Source organism: Enoplosus armatus, chromosome 24 (assembly GCF_043641665.1).
Source record: "Enoplosus armatus isolate fEnoArm2 chromosome 24, fEnoArm2.hap1, whole genome shotgun sequence".
In the NCBI taxonomy this organism is placed as follows: domain Eukaryota; kingdom Metazoa; phylum Chordata; class Actinopteri; order Centrarchiformes; family Enoplosidae; genus Enoplosus; species Enoplosus armatus.
The window spans coordinates 8,743,734-8,765,788 of record NC_092203.1 but is presented as its reverse complement, the minus strand read 5'-3'; the positions used below and the strand labels follow the sequence as shown (position 1 = coordinate 8,765,788).

General features: G+C 42.6%; 3 protein-coding genes across 3 annotated transcripts in view; 1 reads left to right on the top strand and 2 right to left on the bottom strand.

The window, feature by feature from the left end:
• The window catches only part of LOC139306777 (receptor tyrosine-protein kinase erbB-4-like), a 208,854-nt gene extending 205,077 nt beyond the window's left edge, over positions 1-3,777 (bottom strand). The window contains exon 1 of the mRNA XM_070930730.1: positions 3,714-3,777. Within this exon, the coding sequence (XP_070786831.1) occupies positions 3,714-3,777 (64 nt within the window). The remainder of the gene's footprint in view (positions 1-3,713) is intronic.
• A 2,505-nt stretch (positions 3,778-6,282) lies between these two features.
• Positions 6,283-12,840, top strand: LOC139306817 (receptor activity-modifying protein 1-like). Its single transcript, XM_070930771.1, has 3 exons — positions 6,283-6,627; positions 8,615-8,753; positions 12,408-12,840. Exons 1-3 carry the CDS (start codon positions 6,573-6,575, stop codon positions 12,661-12,663), a joined length of 450 nt encoding a protein of 149 aa, XP_070786872.1. The 5' UTR covers positions 6,283-6,572; the 3' UTR covers positions 12,664-12,840.
• A 719-nt stretch (positions 12,841-13,559) lies between these two features.
• LOC139306855 (putative methyltransferase DDB_G0268948) lies at positions 13,560-17,083 on the bottom strand. Its single transcript, XM_070930815.1, has 6 exons — positions 16,966-17,083; positions 16,170-16,330; positions 15,169-15,382; positions 14,888-14,991; positions 14,374-14,511; positions 13,560-13,777 (listed from the first exon to the last, which is right to left on the bottom strand). Exons 1-6 carry the CDS (start codon positions 17,071-17,073, stop codon positions 13,690-13,692), a joined length of 813 nt encoding a protein of 270 aa, XP_070786916.1. The 5' UTR covers positions 17,074-17,083; the 3' UTR covers positions 13,560-13,689.
• Between the last annotated feature and the right edge of the window lie 4,972 nt (positions 17,084-22,055).

Sequence of the window (22,055 nt, the reverse complement as noted above, 5' to 3'; positions counted from 1 at the left end):
TATTTTTGTCCGAGAGGGAACAGCGTCATCTTTGTTTTGGCCCCGTGCAGATAATAATCCGAGCGCTGATTCAGACGGCGAGTACCACGAGAGGTAGTGTACTGCTGTCTCAGGCCTTTGGACAGGCGCTCCATCACCCCCACGCGTCACATAGTCATCTGTAAGGCTTCCCTCACGGCCCGCTGAGGCTGCCCAGTTGTGACAGAGGGACCAAAAAACAGCCCACACCTCAATGTCACCCTCACTGAACTGCAATTATTATTCTCTTCAGCAAACGGCCATCTCTCATTCCCCCCTCTTCCTCTTTCGCCGGAAGACAAACGCACGGCAGATCTCCATCAGCTCGTCAGACTAAGACCCAGCCGAAGCCTGGCACGGGTTAAGCCTGGCAGATATCAACTTATGATAGCAATGTTGACTAATTTAGAGCAAGATTGAATTCCTTCACCCCCCTCATTTCTCATGCTGTCAAATAAAGGCCTCGCGGTCTAGACTGATGCTATCAAAAAAAAGCTTAATTAGCTTGTAATAAATTCTCATTTCCGTCAGTCTTCTACAAAGCCTCGGCCAGCTCCGCGGCACCGCGTGTGCCAGCTGACAGACGCCCAGTAATTTGATACTGGCATTCAGCCGGTTTTCTTTCCCGCCGCCCTCTTCTTCCCCCGGCCATCTCACAGGAGAGCGCGTCTTTAAATGTCACCCAAACACACACACGCACGTGCGAATGCAGCATTTGTCATACACACTCAAGAGCTGTGGCGATTACAATGTTTGAGGCATTTGTTCAGCAGAGGAGCAGACAGCTACATGGAGGACGGGGGAATTACTGGTGTGCGCTTCATTTAAAAAGGTGCAAAAAGGTGAGAATGTTTTTAGCTGAAATCAAAAACAAAGAAGTTAAATGCCAAAGGTTCACCCTGTCACGGCCTGCAGAGAAATCAGCTGTTGAGGAGAAAACCGTCATCTTTGATTTGGCATTTTGCTGAGTTCTTCATGAGACACTAAAAGCAAATCAATAGACTTCGAAACAGCTGGAAGCAAACGCGCAGTCCAAAGTTAGCTGGATTTAACCCAAGACGACTTTGGTTTCCCTCATCACTGCACAGAAGGTGGATTGAGCGAGTTCATTTCTGTCTGGAACAGCAGTTTGACAGGAAAATCTTTCAACCGGAGCTTTCAACCACATCTCACCGTCTTCCTCAGCGGATTAGATACAGAATCGAAGAATTCAGGACTGAGGAATGTGCAGTTTCAAAACTCCTGCCACCAAATATGACACACTTTGTGAAGCAGTAACTCCTCGATCTACAAACATTACCTGATTAATCAATTAATTGATGGTTTTCCAAACATTCTCTGGTTGCAGGTTCTCAACTGTGAGAGTCTGAACTCAAGTAAGCTCAATATCTTCGCGTTTCAGACTGTCGGTCGAATAAAACGAGCTCCTTGAACGCATCACCTTGGGCCGTGAGAAATTAGAATGGACATTTTTCACTGTTGTCTCGCCGTTTTATAGACAAAACGATTGACTGAGAAAATAATTGTCAGGTTAATCAATAATGACAATAATCGTGAGTGGCACCCCGGACCCCCCTATCCTACTGAAAGAAAAACCTTGCCTGCCTTCCAAGAGTTTTGCTTCATGACCAAAATGAGCACTTGAAGGCATCACTGAGGTCGATCCTGGACTCTGAATCGGCTCTTTTTGGTAGTTCTGAATGCCTCCACGCAGACACACAAAGATCCTCTCTCACTGCCAACAGTCTGTCAGAATAGAGTCAATCAAGTCGCTCCTCCATTTTTGGCACACATGTGGTCATACTGTACGCGCACACACAGCTCCCAGACCAGCTGACTGGCAGGAATGCTGCAGACATTCGTCTCGCGCACTGACAGATTCAATCACCATGTTAAACACCACTGAAGTGAACATCTCCAGCCTTGACTTACTCCAACCTGATATGATTGATGTGCGGCGTTGAGGATGGATTTTTAAAGCCACAATAAGGAGAGGGAGATTAAGTGAAAGAGTGGACAGATAGCACACAAATATCTGCTCAGAATACACCCACACACACACACACACACACACACAATGAACTTCCCAAGAGGCATAGCTCAGATTCTTGAGCAGAATTTGCATCACAAATATCTTGGATGGGAGTGTATGCATAGAGAATAAATAAACCAGTGAGGGTGCCACTTTTCTTCTCCATTCACGCCGCCTGTCACCCATCCACCCGAGCATCCATCCACTCCTGTTTAATAGGCAGCATTCAGCGTCTTCCATTCACGATCCACGCCACAGCCAGTGGGAGAGTATATATGTGTGTGTGTGTGTGTGTGTGTGTGTGTGTGTTTCTCCAGCTTCGCCTGAGAACCACAAACCACCAGAGATTGAGCCAAAACTCGACCTGTCCTTGGAGGCGGGGGAGGAAAGCAACCTCGGAGAGGTTGGGCGATGGCCAGATTCACCTCAGTCCATCACATCAATCCACAAACTCTCCCGTGTTCCCACTTCCTGAGTCGACATTCCTTAACAGAGCTTGATTATAGTCAAAGAAGACTCTGGCATCATATTACTGTGATCTCGCAGTCTGATAATATCGCACCAAACAGAATACCAGAGCTCATTTAAGTCCTGAGCGATCAGGAACAGACCTGCTGATTGAAAAAGTTCAATTTCTCAACATCAAAGCCTCTCACAGTTATTTACTTGGATAAACAGGCAGTGAGATTTCTGTTGCACCGTGAACGAAACATCACAGCAAGCGGAGAGAAACCTCAAAATGTTGCAGATGTGAGCAAAACTATCTGCAAATATCTTACAGAGAGGACGATTAGGGCGCGAACACAGAAATATAAATATCATTAACTTCACAATAAACGGAATACTGGACGCATTACAAGTCTTAATGGGAATATTGCCAGAAGATTAAAGTGATTTTCGTCAAGGGACCGACACCACAGGGGTCCTCATGATGAAAGCGAGATGTTTTCCCACCGCCTGTAAAGCCCTCAGTATATCTGCCACATCTAAATTATTCAAAGACAGTAAGGAATGAAAACTGAGCTCGATTCATATAAATCAGCGCAAACAGCCGCGGTCCTCCGGTCTGTCAATGTCCGCTTAGGGGAATTCAATTAAAAGGGTGGCGCATTCATTCATGTTTGGGGTATAATATGAAACTGCAGAGTACAGCTGACACCAGAGAGTCGCTGTCTTTCAGCGAATTTTGAAAGATATTTCTCTCAAAAGATTTATAGAATCAGGCACACGAGCAAAGTGGATTTCGTACATTTTCCGCTCAAAAACAAAATGTGTCCCAGTAAGCTTCGAAATATCAACAAGGGGTCAAAAAAGCAAAGATAAGGAGGGAGTTTGGGGCTTTTACGCAGAGCTCGCCGCGCTCTCTGAGGCTGCTCAGCCTCACAGCTGCAGGTGCGAGTCTCGGTGCGTTGATTCAAAGCAGCGTTCCCGAGGTTGGAAATGAAGTTGTGTTAAGTTTGTAGCAGCGATGTGGAGCCAACAACACAGGTGTTCCGCCGTGATACCCGCTCACCATCACTCAGCAAACACCTGCTGTCCGCACATATTTACAGGCTTGTGCCACATTAGAAAGGTGGGTTTGATCCCTGCTTGTGAAGTCTGACCTGACCGGGAGAGACCCGGGCGCAGACCCGGGCGCAGACACGCTCATCCGAGCACTCACCTGACTGTGCTGCACTCGATCGGATCACCACCAAAGTGACGAGGACGCAGGCGGGGAACTTCATCTTTGAAAAGGCTTCTTGTCTTGTTAACTCCCGTAACTCACATGTCCAATTCAGATATCCTCGTTTTTTCACACACAAAAATACACAACCAAAGAAAAACCGTCGGAGTCTTCTTGGCGTCTTCGACAACTGGTTCAGTTTCCGTGCGCACCCAGAACCGGCGCCGTGGAGAGCTTTTACGCACCGCGTTTGTTTTGTTGCTGTGTTTGTTTATCAGTTCCCAGACCAGTGTTTAGGTCGCTTTCCACCGCGGGTACTCTGAGCCATTTACTCCTCACACTGCCATAGTGCCGGTGGCTGGGGGGAGCGGGGGGTGGAGTGTGTGTGCTGGGATGGAGGGTGGGGGGGTACTGAACACGCCTCCTTAGTGTGATTGACACCTCCTTCAGCCTATTAAATCGGCTGTCCAAAAGATAAGGAGCGTTTTGTCTTTTTTGGAAAACCGCCCACCTCACTTATCACCTCTCCTGATTGGCTATTTGGCTCCATTGCTGCTGTCACTACACCTGTCAGGAGCAGATCCTGTGTCGGTTTCCCGCTGGGTGTGTGGAGGGCAAATTGCTACCTGTGGGGAGCCTGTGCTGCTAGAAACTGCACAGAAATGGGCTTTTCATTATCACATAATGATCTTAACTAAAAGCCGCCTTCCATTAGTTGCTATGAAGACTATTGATTACCTTTACAGATCAACATATTCCTATATAGAAATATTAAAGGGACAACAGACAGCCATGTCTTTAAAGAAAAAGTGGAAGATACCATTATAGTCATCTTCCAGGGGTTATTAAATATTCATTTACATCTATCAAAAATAGCATTTTATTCATTTGTGCTTTTCTACTGAATGTAGAGTTGCAGTAACATCCCAAAAGTTTCCTGGAGCCAGCAGGGTCAGCCTCTGCAAATATCCAGCACTAGAAGGCACAGCCTATAAACTTTGATGATGCTAGTCTAACAGGGCTGCAGTGAAGGGAATGACTCCGGCAGTATACCATTTTCAGGGCCGCTCATTTTACAAGCCAGTGTTCCCCATTCTGCTCTCCGGCTTCGCTTGTGGGCTGATGTGAAAGTATGAACCCGGCTGGCAAATCGGCGAGGACAAAAATATATTGATTTGTGATCCATGGAAGGTGAAAACTCCGGCATAAATTGGCTCTATTACCAAATGACTCCACCGTTTAGGCAGCGAGGGTGAACCAGGAGCAAATGATCCCTCATATATGTCCCCCCAGTGCAGAGGGGGAGGTTCATTTAGTGTCCTCTGCTGCTCTCTAGGGGACTTTATGCAGAATTACTCAATGCTGAGCCTTTTTCTCTGGAGCTGTTGGGGGACATACAGTAACATTTTGGGCTTGTATGTTTCACAAATGTTATGCTCATAACAATGATCAACTTCTAGTCTAGTTTGCTCATTTTTGGCCAAAATTATTTGGGGGGAGTTGTTATAGTTTTTCGCTCAATCAAGGGGAGGGTTCAAAGACAAATGTATTAACTGTGGGGAGGGTCTGGCTTTTTTATGAAGAGAAACAGAAGTTTCAGCCCTTCTTCCGTGTCCAATAATTTTTGTACAGTCCCTAAAATCTTGCAAAAAAATGTTAAAACTTTTAGAAATTTAGTATCAACAAAATATGAACCGAACAGGTTTTGTCTTTTAAACGAATTTTTGATTGGATGTTTGGGACCCCAGATCAAGAAAATACAGACTAAACACTATTTAATGTGTTAAATTGAGGGAAAGAACAGTGGCTGTCAGTCTACACACTCCAGTATGTTATAAGAGATACATGAAAACATTTGTTTGAGCTGTGGGATCCGTCTGTCTCTCTCACACACAGCACAGACAGCCTCACTGGGTGGCAGCACAACGCAGAGCAGCCCTGAGAATACTAATGAACAGCAGTCTGTTCCTGTGCAAAAAAAGAAAATCTGCAGATAAAACATTCAATTAGTGACATTACTGAGCTGCATGAGATCTGCGCTGATATGAGTGTGACATGAAAATGGGAATTCTGTCTTTGTGCAGCTGTAATGGGTCCCTGTGTGAGTCCAAAGGGAGCTGTGATTGGAGGGCTGCAGAACAATGGCGAGTAATCCATTACAAATTATAAATAAGTAATCTGGAAAACGTGACTCGTCTGCATTTAATTAAAAACTTACAATGAGTCTGATGATGTGTTATCTTACAGTAGGTCTCTGCAGTGATAATAGTGCAAATTAGAGGAAACAGCAGCATTCAAAATATAGATTATAAATTGAGATAATTGTGTGTTTAAAGGCCCATTCTGTAGAAAATAGTGAGCTTATGTACATCGAGATAAAAGTGATTTTATCAAGTATATCTATTTCATCTCATAAATTACTATTCCCATATGCTTTGATATTTGTTAACACGACTGTGACTGCGATGATTCCCAGGGTTCATTAAGACTGGCTCTAATTTTGGTGTCTGACTTTGTTTTGTCCCCCGTGAGCAGCTCCACGCTGTAAGCAGCAGGACAAGGGGATCAGATGTCAGCCAGAGCTTCTATGATTAGGGCTGCGGTGAGGGAAGGAGGCTGCCACAGTGGAAGGAAGGTCAAGGGGCTTTTTTCACACGCAGTTGGCGCCTTCTCGTTGACCGCACAGCCATGAGCTGTGGTTAATTTCTCTGTAACGGTGTGGTGTAGCTCCTGAATCAGTGGCTTTGGCTAGAATACCGGAGGAAGAATGAGATTTGAGAAGTTGATCTCCAGGGAGTGAGCAGAGTGCGCAAAAAAAACAACAACAAAAAAACCATCTTGGAGTTGGTGTCCAGCATGGCTCTGGAGAGCACGTCGCTCCTGAAAGCAGGGCTCGTGTTGTTGATGGCAGGTGAGTGCTTGTGGCTTAAACTGAACTTGTTTTATCCACCTTTTATGGAAAATGATTTTTCATGATATTTCAGAGATGATTGAGTTCACAGCAATCCCATTTCACATGTTTCTGTTGTTTTATTGTTCAGTTCGTATTATTCTATTCATTCATTTAGATATTACAAAGTTCAAACTGTGAATTGCACAAACATGCACACACACTTTATTTGAGGTCTTTTACAAATAAAAGTACTGCATCAACTTGGGTAAAATACTTGAGTGTTATAAGAAACATTTTCTTAAAGTTAAGTACTCAATGTATGTTCTATTTTATATATTGTATATATATATTGGCAGTCTAATCTATAATAATTGACCATATTTTATGAGCTCATCATATGTGTTGTATGTAAATGTAATGTGTGTATGTAAAATCTGTAAAGTAACAGTTGATTATGGCTGTAAAACGTAGAGTATTTGCCTCTACAAGTCTAAAGAAACTGTTACGAGGAAGGCTTAAATGTTGCTGCTAAAAAGAGCTGATAACGTGGAGAAACATATTAACGTCTCATGAGGCATTAAAATGTTTGATTCCTCTGACAGGGTTTGCACAGCTGAGTATAACTCCAGATGATGTGTCTAATTAGGGACAACATGGGGACTGTAGTATGAAGGTGTTGCTCAGACACTCAACACAATAACATGTATCCAGGGAGGACGAGTCTGCAGTGAGATAGGAGTCTTACATGGGAGAATGCTTTCAACACAACTCTCTTGACAGGCTTTTGAAAATCTGCTGCCACTGGGCTTTACTTTCAGCACCAGATGAATGGGAGAATGTGGAAATGAGGCTCTCATGCTGAGCAGCGCAGCAGCTGGCTAAACATGAGTGACATCTGAGAGAGGCTGATCGTCTCATATTCATGAGCATCGTTTTTAAAAATCCATAATTATTGAGCCCTCGGATGGCAGGCAGAATTCATGAGTCCTGCTGGACTGATGGGTGTTTCCTGTACCCCAAAACATGCGAAAACTTGAAGGCAGTACGTCAATAGAGTGCAATCCTCCAGCAGCGCCGCAGAGTCTGTCAAGGTTTGCCTTGATTTTCCTGGAAAATGGAATATGAATGCAATGCTGGTTAGCAGCCAAGTTAGAAGGCGTCTTTGAACGCTTCAATTTCTCCACGAGCTGTGGCCATCAAACGGACGGACAGGTGAAACATAACATCCTCACAAGCTAAAAGACCCACATTTACCATTTATATGTCTTTTTTCAGTGTTTGATGCTTGTTCACCTCACTTTAGATTTTTATTGAAGCACCTCAAGCCTCTGTTTGAAAATGTGTGCTTGCACCAGCGACGGGGTCTCTGCCATTTTTTCTTCAATGGTGTAGCATCTCTTTCAAAATCCCCGTGTCAACACATTCAGTCTCCCTTTGAATGTTTCAGAGCCTGGAGAGCCAGCTGAGACAGAGCAAACATAATGGGCACACAGTTGGCCCTTATCAGGCCGGCGCAGACCGAGATCCACCATGTTTCCCGATCAAACAGCAACCTGTTCGTTCCACACGGGCCTTTTCCGCCAGCTTAAGCTCCCACTCCGACTGTACTGCTCGGTGGTGTTACATTCAGCTCCAAGTCTGTTGGGATGGCTGCGGTCTGCCTTACACACATCTCTGAAGTAAACAAATGGGATTGGGAGTCTGACTGCGAATTAAAATCTTTTCTAAGTGAAAGAAACAGCCTAATAGGGAAGAAGTGGCCCGATAGGAATAACCACTGCCAGGACATGACCTTGTTTGTTGCTCTAACACATTCCTAATTATCAAGAACTGAACACAGCAGATAATCTATGTAGTGCTTTGTGAAATCTTTTGTATCTTCACAATGATGTAATGTTTTGCTCCCCGCTCACTGAAATAAAGTAATCACCCAAATCTCATTGTCACAACATTCATTACCGCATTTTGTTTCATTTTTGTCTCTCTTACGCTTTTCGTGCTTCAGCTCAAGTCCTTGCATCAGTGTCTGGCTGCAACAGGAGCTTCTACGAGAGGATGATCAACGATCTCTGCCTCACTAAGTTCAAGCTCGACATGGGAGGACTGGACCGAGGCCTGTGGTGCAGCTGGCCGGACACCATGGAGTGAGTTCACAGACTGCGTCGTGCAAAAAGAGAGGGCGAAGGCATACAGAAAATAAGTTACAACAGGATAAAACAAAATCCTCCTCTCGTATAGTTTAGAGATGTTTGCTTCAAGGAATTGACCATTTATGGCAAAAGGATAGAATTAGATTGATGAACACATACATGAGCAGTAAATACCAAAAAATACCAAAGATCATACACACGCTGCAGCAGCAAATAGCATGAATGTACTAGCAGAGTCATAGTGTGAAGAATCAGGTTATAACGGCTGCATGAATATGATTGGGTGTTATAGTGAGCTGGTATCCAAACAGCTGATGAATGAGCCAGTGAAGCATGAATGAAGCAGCCAGCTAATGCAAGCAGTGCTCTGCCTGAACTAATGCTACGCCTCATTTGATTCCTATTCAGATCATGTAAATATAGATTGTCAGAGGACCAAATCTTGAATCTTATGATGTCAATTCTTTTTTAGACATTATATCAGTCTTGTCAAGCTCTTTTTGGTATTTATTGTGAACACACTGTAAACCACTGAACACTAATACCTTTGCCGGTCCACTGACAGACTGGTATTTTTGTTAGTGCATACAGGTGACCATCATTGTGCACAGTCTCCTTATCTCATACAGCTGGTGAGAGTGCACATATTTCCTCCGTATGCAAGCGAGCATTCACTGTTAAGATAACTGAAATCTTAGCCATCTTCTGCAGCACAAAGCATCACATCAAATGTAAGTTTTTCCCATTCTCCCTATGTGACCGGTGGCTTGTGTTTGCCTTGACTCATGCTGCCCACAGTATGTTGCTCTGACTATAGTTTATTCTCTGATAAGACATCTTCAACCTGCCTTCCTGGCTGTTTGCCTTTCGGCCATCACCAACTCCAGTCTGCTTCTCCACTCACCAGCACATCACTTGGTTACAGCCTTTTACTGTATCTGTCGCACACTATATGATTGTGTGTGTGTGTGTGTGTGTGTGTGTGTGTGTGTGTGTGTGTGTCAGATGGTGTCTCCGAGCAGTCCTTTTCCAAACACTGGCAGTCAGATGATGAGTCAGGCAGGAGGGTGAAAGGAGCTGGGAGGCCCACAGGAAGAAGCTACTGTCAAAACTGTGATTTCCCTCCTGGCTCACTGTCCTCTCTTGGTCCAGCACATAATTGGTGGTGTTGCTCTTTGTGTGTGTGTGTGTGTGTGTGTGTGTGTGTGTGTGTGTGTGTGTGTGTCTGAGCGTGCAGTTGTAACTCATCATAAAAGCTTTGCACAGAGAGGGTTTGCAGATGCATCACTAAAACTCCTAGCAACAATGTTTGACGCCATCGTCGAGGTTCACTGGAGAGATAAATAAACCATGCAGAATGGAAAATTAGAAATACATAGATAACATGTGGGTGCAGAGCAATTTAGTGACTTCACTAATAAGTTGGATTTGTTTCAAAGCCGAGGTGAGATGTAACACAGCGGGCTTCAAGTAAGAGTAGAGTAACGCAGGTAATGCAGCCTTTGTCAGTTGCTCCTATAGCCTTACTTGGTCTGGTATGACCAGTTAGCTTGTGGTGGCTAATGTTAGCTCAATTTCCACCCTATACTTTCCACTGCTGTTCAACAAATGTATAAAATCTCACTTTAAACGTTGTCTCTAGCTGTTAACCCTGACAGTCTTCATGAATCACAACATAATACGTAAGGATTGTGATAATTAGCCGTGTGGTTATTCAAAAGTAACCACACGGCACATCTGTGAAACTAAAAACCCCTCCAATCCGTGGAGTGCTTTGTTTTTCTTAATCCTTTTCCCCTCCACTTGTCAGCAATCACGTTACACTGTAGATGCGTAGAGGCAGCCACGCTGTCATTCAGGTGAGATCCAACATACACCGTGATAAATATAGACGTGCCAGTCGCTACATGCCATCCAACGCCACAAGTACATCTCAGTCCAAACCACTTTGTCTGCCGAGTGGAAGAGAAAGAAGGTTTAATTAATTATCAAACTGAAATGATTTGTCCCTGAGAGTGAAACAAAAGGCATGAATCCAAACGTAGTTTAGATCCACTGCATTGTAACAGGAGGTTGCTCAAATATCCACGAGATACTAGATATTTTATTTGTGTCATTCTATTCATTTACATTAGGCTCAAGTGAGGCTAATTACAAATTACCAGGGGAAATATATATCTACAAACAGCGTAATATAGTCTGTGTGGAGTGAATGCACCACACAGCATCTCTCCCCCACAATTTTTTAGATCTATCTCTTCTTTCAGAGACTCTGATACTGCTCTGTGCACTCCAGTTATTTTGCTGATCGTGCACTTCTTCCACCTTTAAGATGACTGAGGAAGAACTCGAGCACAGGGGACGTCTGAAAAGCTGGAAGCCACGCACGCTCACCTTTCTGTTTGTTTGGTTTGTGAAAGTGATCTATGAAGTCGTCGTTATCTGCCCATGTTGTCAAAACAAAACCTGTATCAGTCTCTGCGCCGCGTGATTGACAGCTGTGAGTGTTTTCCAGAATAATGCAGATGAAGCTCTGTTTTTAGATTAGATTTCTGTCTAATTAACACTTGAGATTATATTGCCAAAATGTCTTTTTGCAGATTTATAAAATATTATATCACTGAAGCATTAGTCACCAAAGTGTTAATTGGGAATGTGTTTGTGGACGCACACACTTGTGTTTGAGTGTATGTGCGTCACTGTGTGTGGGTGTAAATACTGCGTGTGTCTGCAGCTTCACTCCAAACTGTTTCTTTTCTCTCTGAAGACTTGCTTGCTAGTTTTAAAACTTTAAAAAGTGACATTTTTAAAAAGAACAACACAGCGTCATTCACACACTCCGGTCTCTCTAGGCTTGAAACACTTTCTCTGAGTGGCAGCTCAACACACATATTTGTGAGAATCTCTTAACCCTAACCTTGAACCTTTAGCCAAACTGGGTCCAAATCTTAATCATGACCACAAGCATGAGTCTTAATCCTAAACCATCATTAACTTTAAGCCCTATACCTTTAAACCTAATCCTGATCCCAAGTCTTACAGCTGCAACACCGGCTCCTGAAACAGCTCCTGGTGTTGATAGTCGGCTCTTAGGAGCATTAAAGCGCAGGGTACCAACACGTACACAAACAGATAAATAAAGGGAAACAACACTAAACTACAGTTGCAACCATCAGTTTTTGATGATCATTAAAGGTGGGTAGGCTTTTCCTTTAAGGGGCTTTCTGACCACTTGCCCACTCGGCCTCCAGCTATGCAGTTAAACACCATCCGGCACAGAATCTGTGCTGGTATGAAGAAACGCTGCACTGAGGGCGCTACCCTGTTGGTATGCGTCTCCATTTCCCCTGCCCTCTACCACCCAGCAGATATATTTAGCTGTGTTAAGCCCACTGGTAATTCTAGACACTCCTTTGCCTTTTTTCCTACCAACAGGAACCCCTACTCTGGTCCCACTCTGAAGGACGTTTCAAAGACACTACGAGAGACAAATTCAATAGGAAGAGTGTATTTCTAAAATTATGTGGCTCAGAATGGGGACGGGGGGTGGGGGGGGGGGTTCAGGTTCATCATGGAAATATTATAAGTTTGTTTTTGGAGAGTTTTTCTATTTAGGTAGATCTGACTGTGTGGTGTCGCCCTCTGCAGGATCTACGAGGGACTAACAAACTGCACCTACCAGGTGGCCTTGAGGGTGGACTGCTTCTGGCCAAATCAGGTAGTGGACCGTTTCTTCATGCAGATTCACCGGATCTACTTCCACGACTGCGCTCTGACCGGCCGGCTCCTCCACGACCCACCGACCGGCATCCTCGCCCCGTTCATCGCAGTGCCAGTACTGGTCACCCTGCTCATGACTGCCCTGGTGGTGTGGAGGAGTAAACGCACAGAGGGGGTTTTATAGAGACTATGGCTTCTGGATTTGGGCTGAAGGCTTGTAAATACATATGGACATAATGTGTTGAATTGATGCACTTATACTCAGTGTTGAAATTGTATTATTCCGTGAAACAACTGCATGTCTCATGAGAAACTGTTTGACTGCAGCAGAGGTTGACCTTCATACAATAATGTGTAATAAATGCTCTATTTGGTATAAAAATAGAATTTATCTGTGCAGTCATTTTTTAGAGGATAACATCACTAACGTGAGGGCGTCAAAGTGTGGCAGGGGAAAGTCTTTGAGATTCAGGGGATTTGGAGGCCATGCATGTTAATGACCATCTGTTCTCAGGGCCCTAAACAGTGTGTGAGCACATAAATAACAGTAGAGAGGAGGACGATCTGATGACTTGGACAAATGATTGTTGAGAGAGGTGAAGGAAAATGGAGGAATGATGATTGAAGAAGAGAGGGAAAGAAGGACCTTTGGACAATGAGCTCTTCTATCACTTGGTACTCATGTCTCATCTCGTCGACAGTCTCACCCTAGTCATGAAATAGTAAGTTCATTAAAGAAAATTACAACTTAAGACTGTACATAAGGCTCAAAGTGGACACTCATTCATGTATGAGAGGCTCCATCTAGTGTTCACAGAGTTCATAAGCCTGGAGTTGATTTGTTTCATATTTACACACGTATACAATTCTAATACCTTTATATGAAAATAAGCATAACATATGCTTGTTTCAGGTGATTCTCAACATAATAGGAGTAGCAACAACAGATTTTTATACACCTGGTTTTCCTGGTGAAACCTACAGCTGTGGTTTCCAACCTGGGGATGGAACAAAAACAGCAAAACATTTCTGCTACTTAAAATATGGTTTATTCAGACTCTTTCTGGAGACTTTTCTTGAGTCATTTGAGCTTTTTGGGTCTAAAAACCTCTCTTTGGTTGAGCTGGAGCTGACAGAGGGTCACAGTTAGACACTGGTTTATTTTAAGAGCTCAAATGGTTTGTGTACAGGATTCAGCCAGTCAGAATGATCAAGGCTTGCACGCCAGCCAATAGAAGTACTTCACAACCACTGTAACTTCTGTGTCAGGAGAAGACACCTTCATGGCAGACAGCAACCTGGGACGGAAGACAAGAAGAGAGCGGTTTAATAGGATCTGAAATGAATTAATGGCTCCATCCAGATTGAAACTAATGGGTATAATTGGCAAAAGAGTCGAGGAAATATAAAGTTAAATTAACTAAAACCTCAGATGACTCTCTGTCCTCCCTTCAGACAAAACTCAGGTCAACTCCTTCCAGAGACAGACAGCAGAACTGTGTGTAAATCTTCCCAAACTGTGATAGTAATTAAATACAATGTCATACTTTTTTTTTATCCATGTAAAAGTTATGGCTCAGCACTTCCCCTCCATATATTTTGCTTGCTGGGCTATTCTGTCCTGTCAGTGGCAGGGGAATTAATGGTGGCTATATTATCAAAGCAGTAAAAGCCTTCAACAGTTAAGCTTAGTCAAGCAATGTTTGGCTTTTCTGATTAATGCCCAAGACTGTGACAGTGTTCAAAGAGGAATTTTCAGCAGTTTTTGATAATGATAAATGAATTTAGGGGGCGATTAGGAGATCAACGTTCAGCGCCAGGCGAGCGGAGGTGAGAGCTCAGGGCCAGAAGTTAATGACAAGACTTGTGGATGAGTTGGAGGTTAATATCTCACTTGTTCCTGATGTCATTAGAAAGACGTTCAGCCTCAGCGGGGGCCTTTTGCTGCAGTTTCTGATAGCTGGAGAAGGTCTGCACCATGCCGATGTATCCACTCAGTGGCAAGATGTTTTTCACCGGCAGACACTCATTCCTGAGCGCAAAAACACATGAAATCATCAATACATATTAGTTAGAACTTTGTATTGTCATACTGAATGTATGAGGTTGACCTTTGGGTAAATCTAGGCTGTATAATGAATCAGAAACCTCTCCTCTCCTTTGACGATATACTGATAAACCAACTCCTCAAGTTTTAGCTGCTCTGTGTCAGATAACTCCCAGATGTCAGAGAGTATATATGTGACTTGGAGATATGTGATATAAATGACTCTCACACTTCACTCCACCAAGTGATAGCTGTAAATATGAACGTATTCATAGCCTTCATGCTCCTAGTTTTACTTTGTCTTAACTGGTAAAAAAGGAATAAAAACTTTTGAGCAATGCAACTCGTCTGAAACACTCACCACTCTTTGTCCGGGTATGAGCAAGAGTCACACATGTCTGAGTAGATCTTCACAGAGCTCGATCCTATGTATTTATTTCGGAAAGGAAGTAGGGCAGCGTAAAACTAAATGAAAAAAAGAGAACATTCTTATTACCAACAAACTTTTCATGGGCGTACATGCTGCTTACTTTTCAGACGTTTCTATAGTTGCTTTTGTAAGCTTTGTATTTTCTGTGTCTAAAAGGCATCACAATGACAAGTGTGTCACTCAAACAAATCTTTTTTAGATTTTGGATGAACCTCTTTACAGATGTCATTGAGCGTGTTGGAGACGTCCCCATACTCCAGCTCCATGTCCATGGTGTAGCTCAAGAGAGCCAGGCAGCCTCCAGGCCTCAGCACCCTGTCAGCTTCCAGGAGGAACTTAGGGCGGTCGAACCAGTGGGCCGCCGTCATGGCCGTCACAAGGTCCACCTCACCAGCAGCAAACGGTAGCTCCTCCGCAGGACACTGCCTGGGGTCAAAGTGGTCAGACCGATGTAGCAGGAAATAGGGAGACATGGAGGTTTAATGCAATTCTACATATACTGTGAACAGTATCTGCATCCAGCACAAAGTGTGTGTAGAAGAATGATGGTCAATTTGTAAATACCAATACAAAATGCTACCAAAAAGGAGTCCTCATGCACAATGCGTATGGTTTTCTGCACATAACGAGATTCTGGATTTTGTCCCCCCAAAAGAAAGGTATTAAAAATGTATTTTAAGTAGTAGTAGTGGTCTTTGAAGCATATGAGCAAGTTTTCAGCAGCACAGGGATTCAAACTCTCTTATCATGCAGGTCCCGCAATCAGAAGATAATTTATGATGTCATTAATTTACTCTTAGTCTTAAGGGAATTACAGTTTATAGTTGTAATGAGTGGTACACAGAGGCAAGGACCCAATGAGACCCAACTCAGACTCAGGTAAAAAGTAAAAACTCAGCCGTGTACTGAACACGATAGTCAGACAATACAGATAGTGCAGGAGGGAATAGGCAAGGACGAAGTTAAAGTTCAAAAACATAGAACACTTGCACAAAGGACAAACTGGCAGGTTAAATACACACAGGTGATTGACTAATAAGGTAATCACGAAGGCGGGAAGCACACAAGGACAGGAAGTGAAGTGTCTGAAATGAGAGGAGAGGAAGCACTACAAAATAAAACAGGAAATGTGCAACAAAAACATGAACAAAATAAGACAAGACAGACGAACGAACAGGACGAGACGTTACAGTAGACCTTCCCTCCACCTCACCTGTATGATACATTTGGAGGGTTGTTACAGGCCAGCGCCATCTCCAGCTGGGCGGGGCTGATGTCTGTTCCAACAGCTTTGGTGAAGTAAGGAGCCAATAGGATCGTCCCTTGGCCCGAGCCGCAGCCCACATCCACTGCAAGGTTGAATTGTTTTGGTGTCTAAAAGGTATGAAGTTACAAACCTGTATGAATGTTTTAATCTGCAAAACACTGGTTCTGCGGCTCAGTTTACTCTATTATCATGATGACATTAGTTTTGTAAAACTGGTAAAATACAGGTGTGATACCTATTAGCCATTAATATAAATCTATCTATGTCTATGTTCAACCCACAAATTCATTTTTAAGTAATTTAGTGATCTTTTCTTAACATGAATAAGTTAAAATTAAACTTAAATGGAAAACTATCCTGAACACTGTGTAAGTCTTGTCCTTCTCAAAGTTAATAACAAAACTCTCAATCAAATATCAACTCAAAACCTACTTAAATCAAGACAATAATACATGAAAAAGCTACTGAATTACAGTCCCGAGAGCACTTCTCATATGTTTGCTTCCATCAGTTTACACAGTAGCACAGGTGTGTTGTTCACATGCCAAGGATCAGCAATTAGAGGATATAGTTCTGAAGAATATGAACTAAAAGTTAATTACAGACATTAAAACAGCTAAATGCAAGATTAGAGTATTGAGTGTTTAACCTAACCTTATTTACAGGTATTATAGGCTGCAGAAAACAGCACCAAAACACATGTTGCAGCCTGTTAAAATGCTGAAAACTTATACACACTTACCTTTTTCTCCATAAAGGTCATAATCCTGCTAATTAATGCACTGGGTGCTACTCTGTACTGCAGGTAAGTGGCTGCATGATCTTTATCCTCAAAGAGCCGCACGGCCATGTTTCTGTGTTTCAAACTGACTGCTATGACCCTGCAGTCTGAGCGGAGCTCACCCTGATTTAACCTCCAAGTTACACATTAACTGCCTGAACTGAAAATGTCCCGCCCTCCTGCACTGCTGCCACAAAAAGCATGTCAATGGATTGCATGTTTTATTGCTTTAAATTAATGATAAACGTACTCTATCTTCAGTTTCTTATACATTAAGTGTAATCATTTATTTTTATGGTTGAAGTACTTTGAGTTTACTTATGAGTTTTGGAGAAAGTGGTGGATGATTCTGACAAATGTTGTGGCTTTTCTTACTATTGTGTGGGGAGAAAAATTGAAAACAATTGCTTTAATATGGAGATACACATGCCAAGGTCTAAATGGTATACAATGAGACCAGAGTGTGACTTCATAAGAAGTGTGACTTCCACATAAAGAGTCACCTTTAAATTTAAGAGAAATATTTAAAAGAAAATAGCACATGAAGTGCTGCAGCTATGAATAGACCTCTGTTTCTTACAAGTATTACCAAAATAAATTCTGTCCGATCAGCTTTCCCAGATGTAGATTTTGACACTTGCTTGCAGACAGCAGCAGATGGCAGTAGATGCACATATATGACGCTCGGCGCTGAAAAGGAAAGAGCTGCAGAGTGTGGGAATGCTTGGAAGTCACATGTATTTTCTCATCAATAGATATTTGCACAGAGATCATCAATTCATTCCCTCATTTAATCTCCCATAGAATGGTTTCTTACTAATACTAATACAAATACTAATATATCAGCCTTGGGTTAAATTATCATACGAGTATCTAGAGAAAAGAAATCAGATCAAATATATTAATATGTCTGTTTGTAAAAGCAATTTGGCTTCGGTGATCTGTTTTTGTTTAATCTGTTTTAATCTGATTTCTAAAGTATATTTAGAAATTATCTAAAATGGAATCCCCTAAACAGTCCGAGCCTCGGCCCTGTATTTTCTGCCCAATCAACAAGAATTGATCCTTCCCGTTCAGCTGATCAATATCCATTGTCAGATATGGTTTGCAATAGGGCTTGTGTTAACAAAGCGGGTGGAGGGTGGTGCGGGGAGTCCTCAGACACCACAGGAGCCCCAACCCTTGACCCCCACCTTGTTGCTATGTGCAGCCCTGTCTTGAGTTGCCAATCAATCAGCTTTGATCAAAACTGTCAGCTGCACTCAAGTCACACCACTGTCCGCTGCGCTGCGTGTATGCGTGCAGCTGAGGCATGATAAACAAGCTTTGGAGGACAATGTTGCCATCCACGCACATGAGACACAAGCGTTTTATCACCGAGGCTTTGCCTCCAAGTCTTATTACAGTGTCCTCGCACATTTCCGCTCAGAAGCCATTAAAAACACAAAGTCAATGGACTCAGACAAGCAGCCTCATGTATTGCTTTAATATCTGCAGGCATTCCCGACACAGTAAAAAGAGCTATGGGAGTGCTTCCATCGACTGTGACGAGCAGTGTTGCTAATGCTGCATGGGGAATTCTCCTGAAAGGCAATCACACAGGTAATCCACTCTCGGAGTAGAGAATATTAGAAATACTGTATTTAAACTGGGGTTTCTTTTTTTTCATGGAGGCAGGTGCGGGGAAGAATCTGGATTTTACCTAGTTTCCAAACTGGTTGAGGAAGAATTTGTATGTAACTAAGTCATGAATTGTGGAAAAGGGGATAAAAATGTAAGAACATGTTATTTTGTGTATGGAGCGCACACAGTATGTATCTTAAAAATGCATTTCAGCCTAAAATAGACACGCAGTAAATACCTGCGCATCATTTTCCTCTTTCCTCTCAAAGTGTGAGTACAGAGACATGCAGGGAAGGGGGGTGGATAGATTGGTATTGAGAATAAAATCCCACTTCCCTGCGGAAATCTCAGCAGGTAAAGGCAGATTGCAGCTGTTGGATGAAATCCATGAATTTAGGAAATAGTCTTGATGCCACATTGACAGCCATGCAGTTTTTTCAGGGAGGAGAAATTTGTCATGGCTTTTGAATAGGTTTTCACAGGCCCCTGGGTCCTTAAACACACCTTTTCAATAAGCACGAAAACCTTCAAATGAAAAAAGAAGGAGACAGCCACCAAAATTGGAGCTCTGAAGCTGCTTGCACCAGTTGTTCTTGAAGCGGCTATAATCAATATTTTTTATAATAACCAATGTATCAAACAACAACGTAAATAGGGACGCTCGGAGTGAAGAACCTACTGAGAATTATCACCTGAAAGTGCAGCTCTCCTCAGCTTTACACAGCTTATAAAGTTTCAGTATAATCATTCTTTCTCTGCAGCTCTGGCTGTGTACATAGGCAACTGTTTGCTAACAAATACGCAACCTGATGAAAGGTGACGATATGTGAATGTTGTTTAAGGTCCAACTAGTTTTTATGTGGGGATGAGCTCTTACTAAGTATTTACTCACATTAACTGCCAGATTTGTTCTGTAGCTAACTGAGGGACAAAACGGCAAAATGTTAAACAGCATTTCACTAAAGAAACAATATACTGAATGATACAGAACACGGAACAACAACAAGTTAGTGAAGGAACTGAGAACAGCTGGTGCAACCCAATCTGGGGGCAAAGTATGAATTCAACTCGGCAATCTTTGAAGAGAAAGGGAAGGGAGGAGTCAAATCCTCCCCGTGTTTTTATTGCAGCGCTGTGCATTGTGCCAAACAGCGTTTGCAATCTCTGGTAGGATATGAAGATCTTAAATCTTTACCCATTAAAACTTCACTTGAGACGCTCTGTTTTCTCTACAGACAGTTGTAAAGAGCAAATATCGAGGAGATCTGAGTGACTCCGAGGCTGCGTTTTTATAGCCGAGACACTCGCTCTGAGATGCACTTGGAGGGCTAATCCCGCTCTCCAAGGAGAGAGGTAGGTATTGGCTTTGATGATAGAAATGGATTAAACAGATTACATTAAAGGCCAGTCTAATTGGACCAATCTATCCTGATTCTGCCGCTGTAAGATAAATGATCAGAAGGCCAGATAGTATATATAGGTCGTGTGTTTGTGTGTCTGGCTCGGGGTCTGTGTGTCTGTGGACATTTACAAGAGAAAATAGAGAAAAGCACTTTCTTCTCATGTACAAAGGTCCCATTATACCAAAGAATGAGCAAACTGAGAATATTCTAGCAAAATTCATTCAATTCTGTTCATTTCTGTGCTTCTGCTATTTATTTGTGGACAGTCCCAAATCCTTTCTGCCAAGAAAAAAAGAAAGCTTAACAACATACGAGTTTGCCAATATAAATGCATTTGGCCAGTATCGTCTGTTTGCTGCATTTAGGTCCCTGTGGGAAACTTAAAAACTGTTGCTGGAGACGGCAACATTACTACGCCCAGGCTGTGAGAGCGATGGGGCTCATGACTATTCCCAGGACAATTCCTCGTCAGCCACAGTGTGTTTTCAGCCCGATCACAAAAGAAAACTTTAAATTGGAGAATGCTTTTAACTCACAAAATGTTGCTTTATTAAATGTCAGGAAGGCAGTCCTTCTTCATCATTGCCAAAAACAATAATAATGCAAGCCATAAGCAATAAGTCGTGCAATGAATTTGCCTCCTTCACTGACACAATTCAGGTCCTCCATGTCAGGTATAGGGTCTGTACTGTGTCTACGTAAACCAATTCAGTTAACATGATACAATTTGATTCTATCAACTATGAAACCTTTGAACAATTTGTGCAACACCTGAAATTCTCCTCCTGCTGTCTTGATATTCTCCCTAAAGACTATTTCAAATTTGGTTTTAACTGCATGGCATCAGGTCTTCTACAAATAGTCAACACTTGCCTTCTCAGAAAACGGCAGTTGTTAAAAAATAATAATCTAACTCACTGACGAATGAATTGCCTTTTACTTCCATGTTTTCTTTATGGTCTTCCAGGTCAGATTCCAACAGTAAAGGTGAGGAAATATCCACTCTGATTGATCTCAATCAAGTTTGACATCTTTGCAAGTTGTTTTTCATGATTCAGTTGGATTTTAAAAACTTAATATATGTTTGGAAAATGGTTAATGTAAAATTATAGTTAATGAGCTGAAACATGCAAAACCACCAAGTACCCTTGAAGTGCTGCTAATGCACTAAATGAATTTCATTAGTCTGGATTTTGGTGTTCCATGATGGTCTAAATGCTATTTCAAAGGATTAAAATTCAAAGGCTTAAAATTCAAGGAGAAACACAGAAAGCTTGTGACTTTATGGCAAAAGAAGATAAAATATACAGACACTGAAGAGTACACTATTGCTCACACTAATGTGATGCTTCACACGAACCACATTTTGAATCTTATGTAAGATCGACCAGCACAAAAGAAGTCAATTGTGCACCAACACATTGTGGTTCGTCTGTCTTTCTCTGTACAAAAGCACATGTTTTGAGTCTGTCTTTATCTTTTGGATGATTACCCCTGTGTGTGTGTGTGTGTGTGTGTGTGTGTACCTGTCCTCCCGGGCAGGCTTGTTATTGACGATGTCCAGTTGAAGTGAGCGAGATGGGGTGACCTTTCCTTCCAACCTTGTTATCAACGTGAACTCGTTAAGCAGGACTGTTTAATTAGCAGTCGGGGAGGAGTCGGAGACCTCTGTGGTCATAGACACGGATCAATGGTCTTCAGAGAGCCTTTGCCCTCAGCAACAGGGGACCTTTACACATATGTGCATGCAGTATGCTGATGCATACATACACATGCATGCAATTACACACAAATGTACTTCTTTAACTTTGGGTTTGGCTGATATTTAGACAATGGGCCGATACAGATAGAGAGCCACTAAGAGACGCACCTCTATCTGTCTCCACTGATGGAAAAACAACAGAGACTCAGTGACTCAAACAGCCCCAAACCCAGAAGACCACAAATATATGGTGTGTCCACATACTTTTGGCCTCATAGTGTAGGTTTCTTACAAACGTCATGCCGCAAATGATCAAATCATAT

Coding starts and splice junctions, on each gene's coding strand:
- LOC139306855 (XM_070930815.1), bottom strand. CDS start 17,073: ATGGCCGTGCGGCTCTTTGAGGATAAAGATCATGCAGCCACTTACCTG. Junction 14,512..14,887: donor TCATACCCGGACAAAGAGTG/GTGAGTGTTTCA, acceptor TTTTGCGCTCAG/GAATGAGTGTCTGCCGGTGA. Junction 13,778..14,373: donor TCTAATGACATCAGGAACAA/GTGAGATATTAA, acceptor CTTCCGTCCCAG/GTTGCTGTCTGCCATGAAGG.
- LOC139306817 (XM_070930771.1), top strand. CDS start 6,573: ATGGCTCTGGAGAGCACGTCGCTCCTGAAAGCAGGGCTCGTGTTGTTG. Junction 6,628..8,614: donor GCTCGTGTTGTTGATGGCAG/GTGAGTGCTTGT, acceptor TTCGTGCTTCAG/CTCAAGTCCTTGCATCAGTG. Junction 8,754..12,407: donor AGCTGGCCGGACACCATGGA/GTGAGTTCACAG, acceptor CGCCCTCTGCAG/GATCTACGAGGGACTAACAA.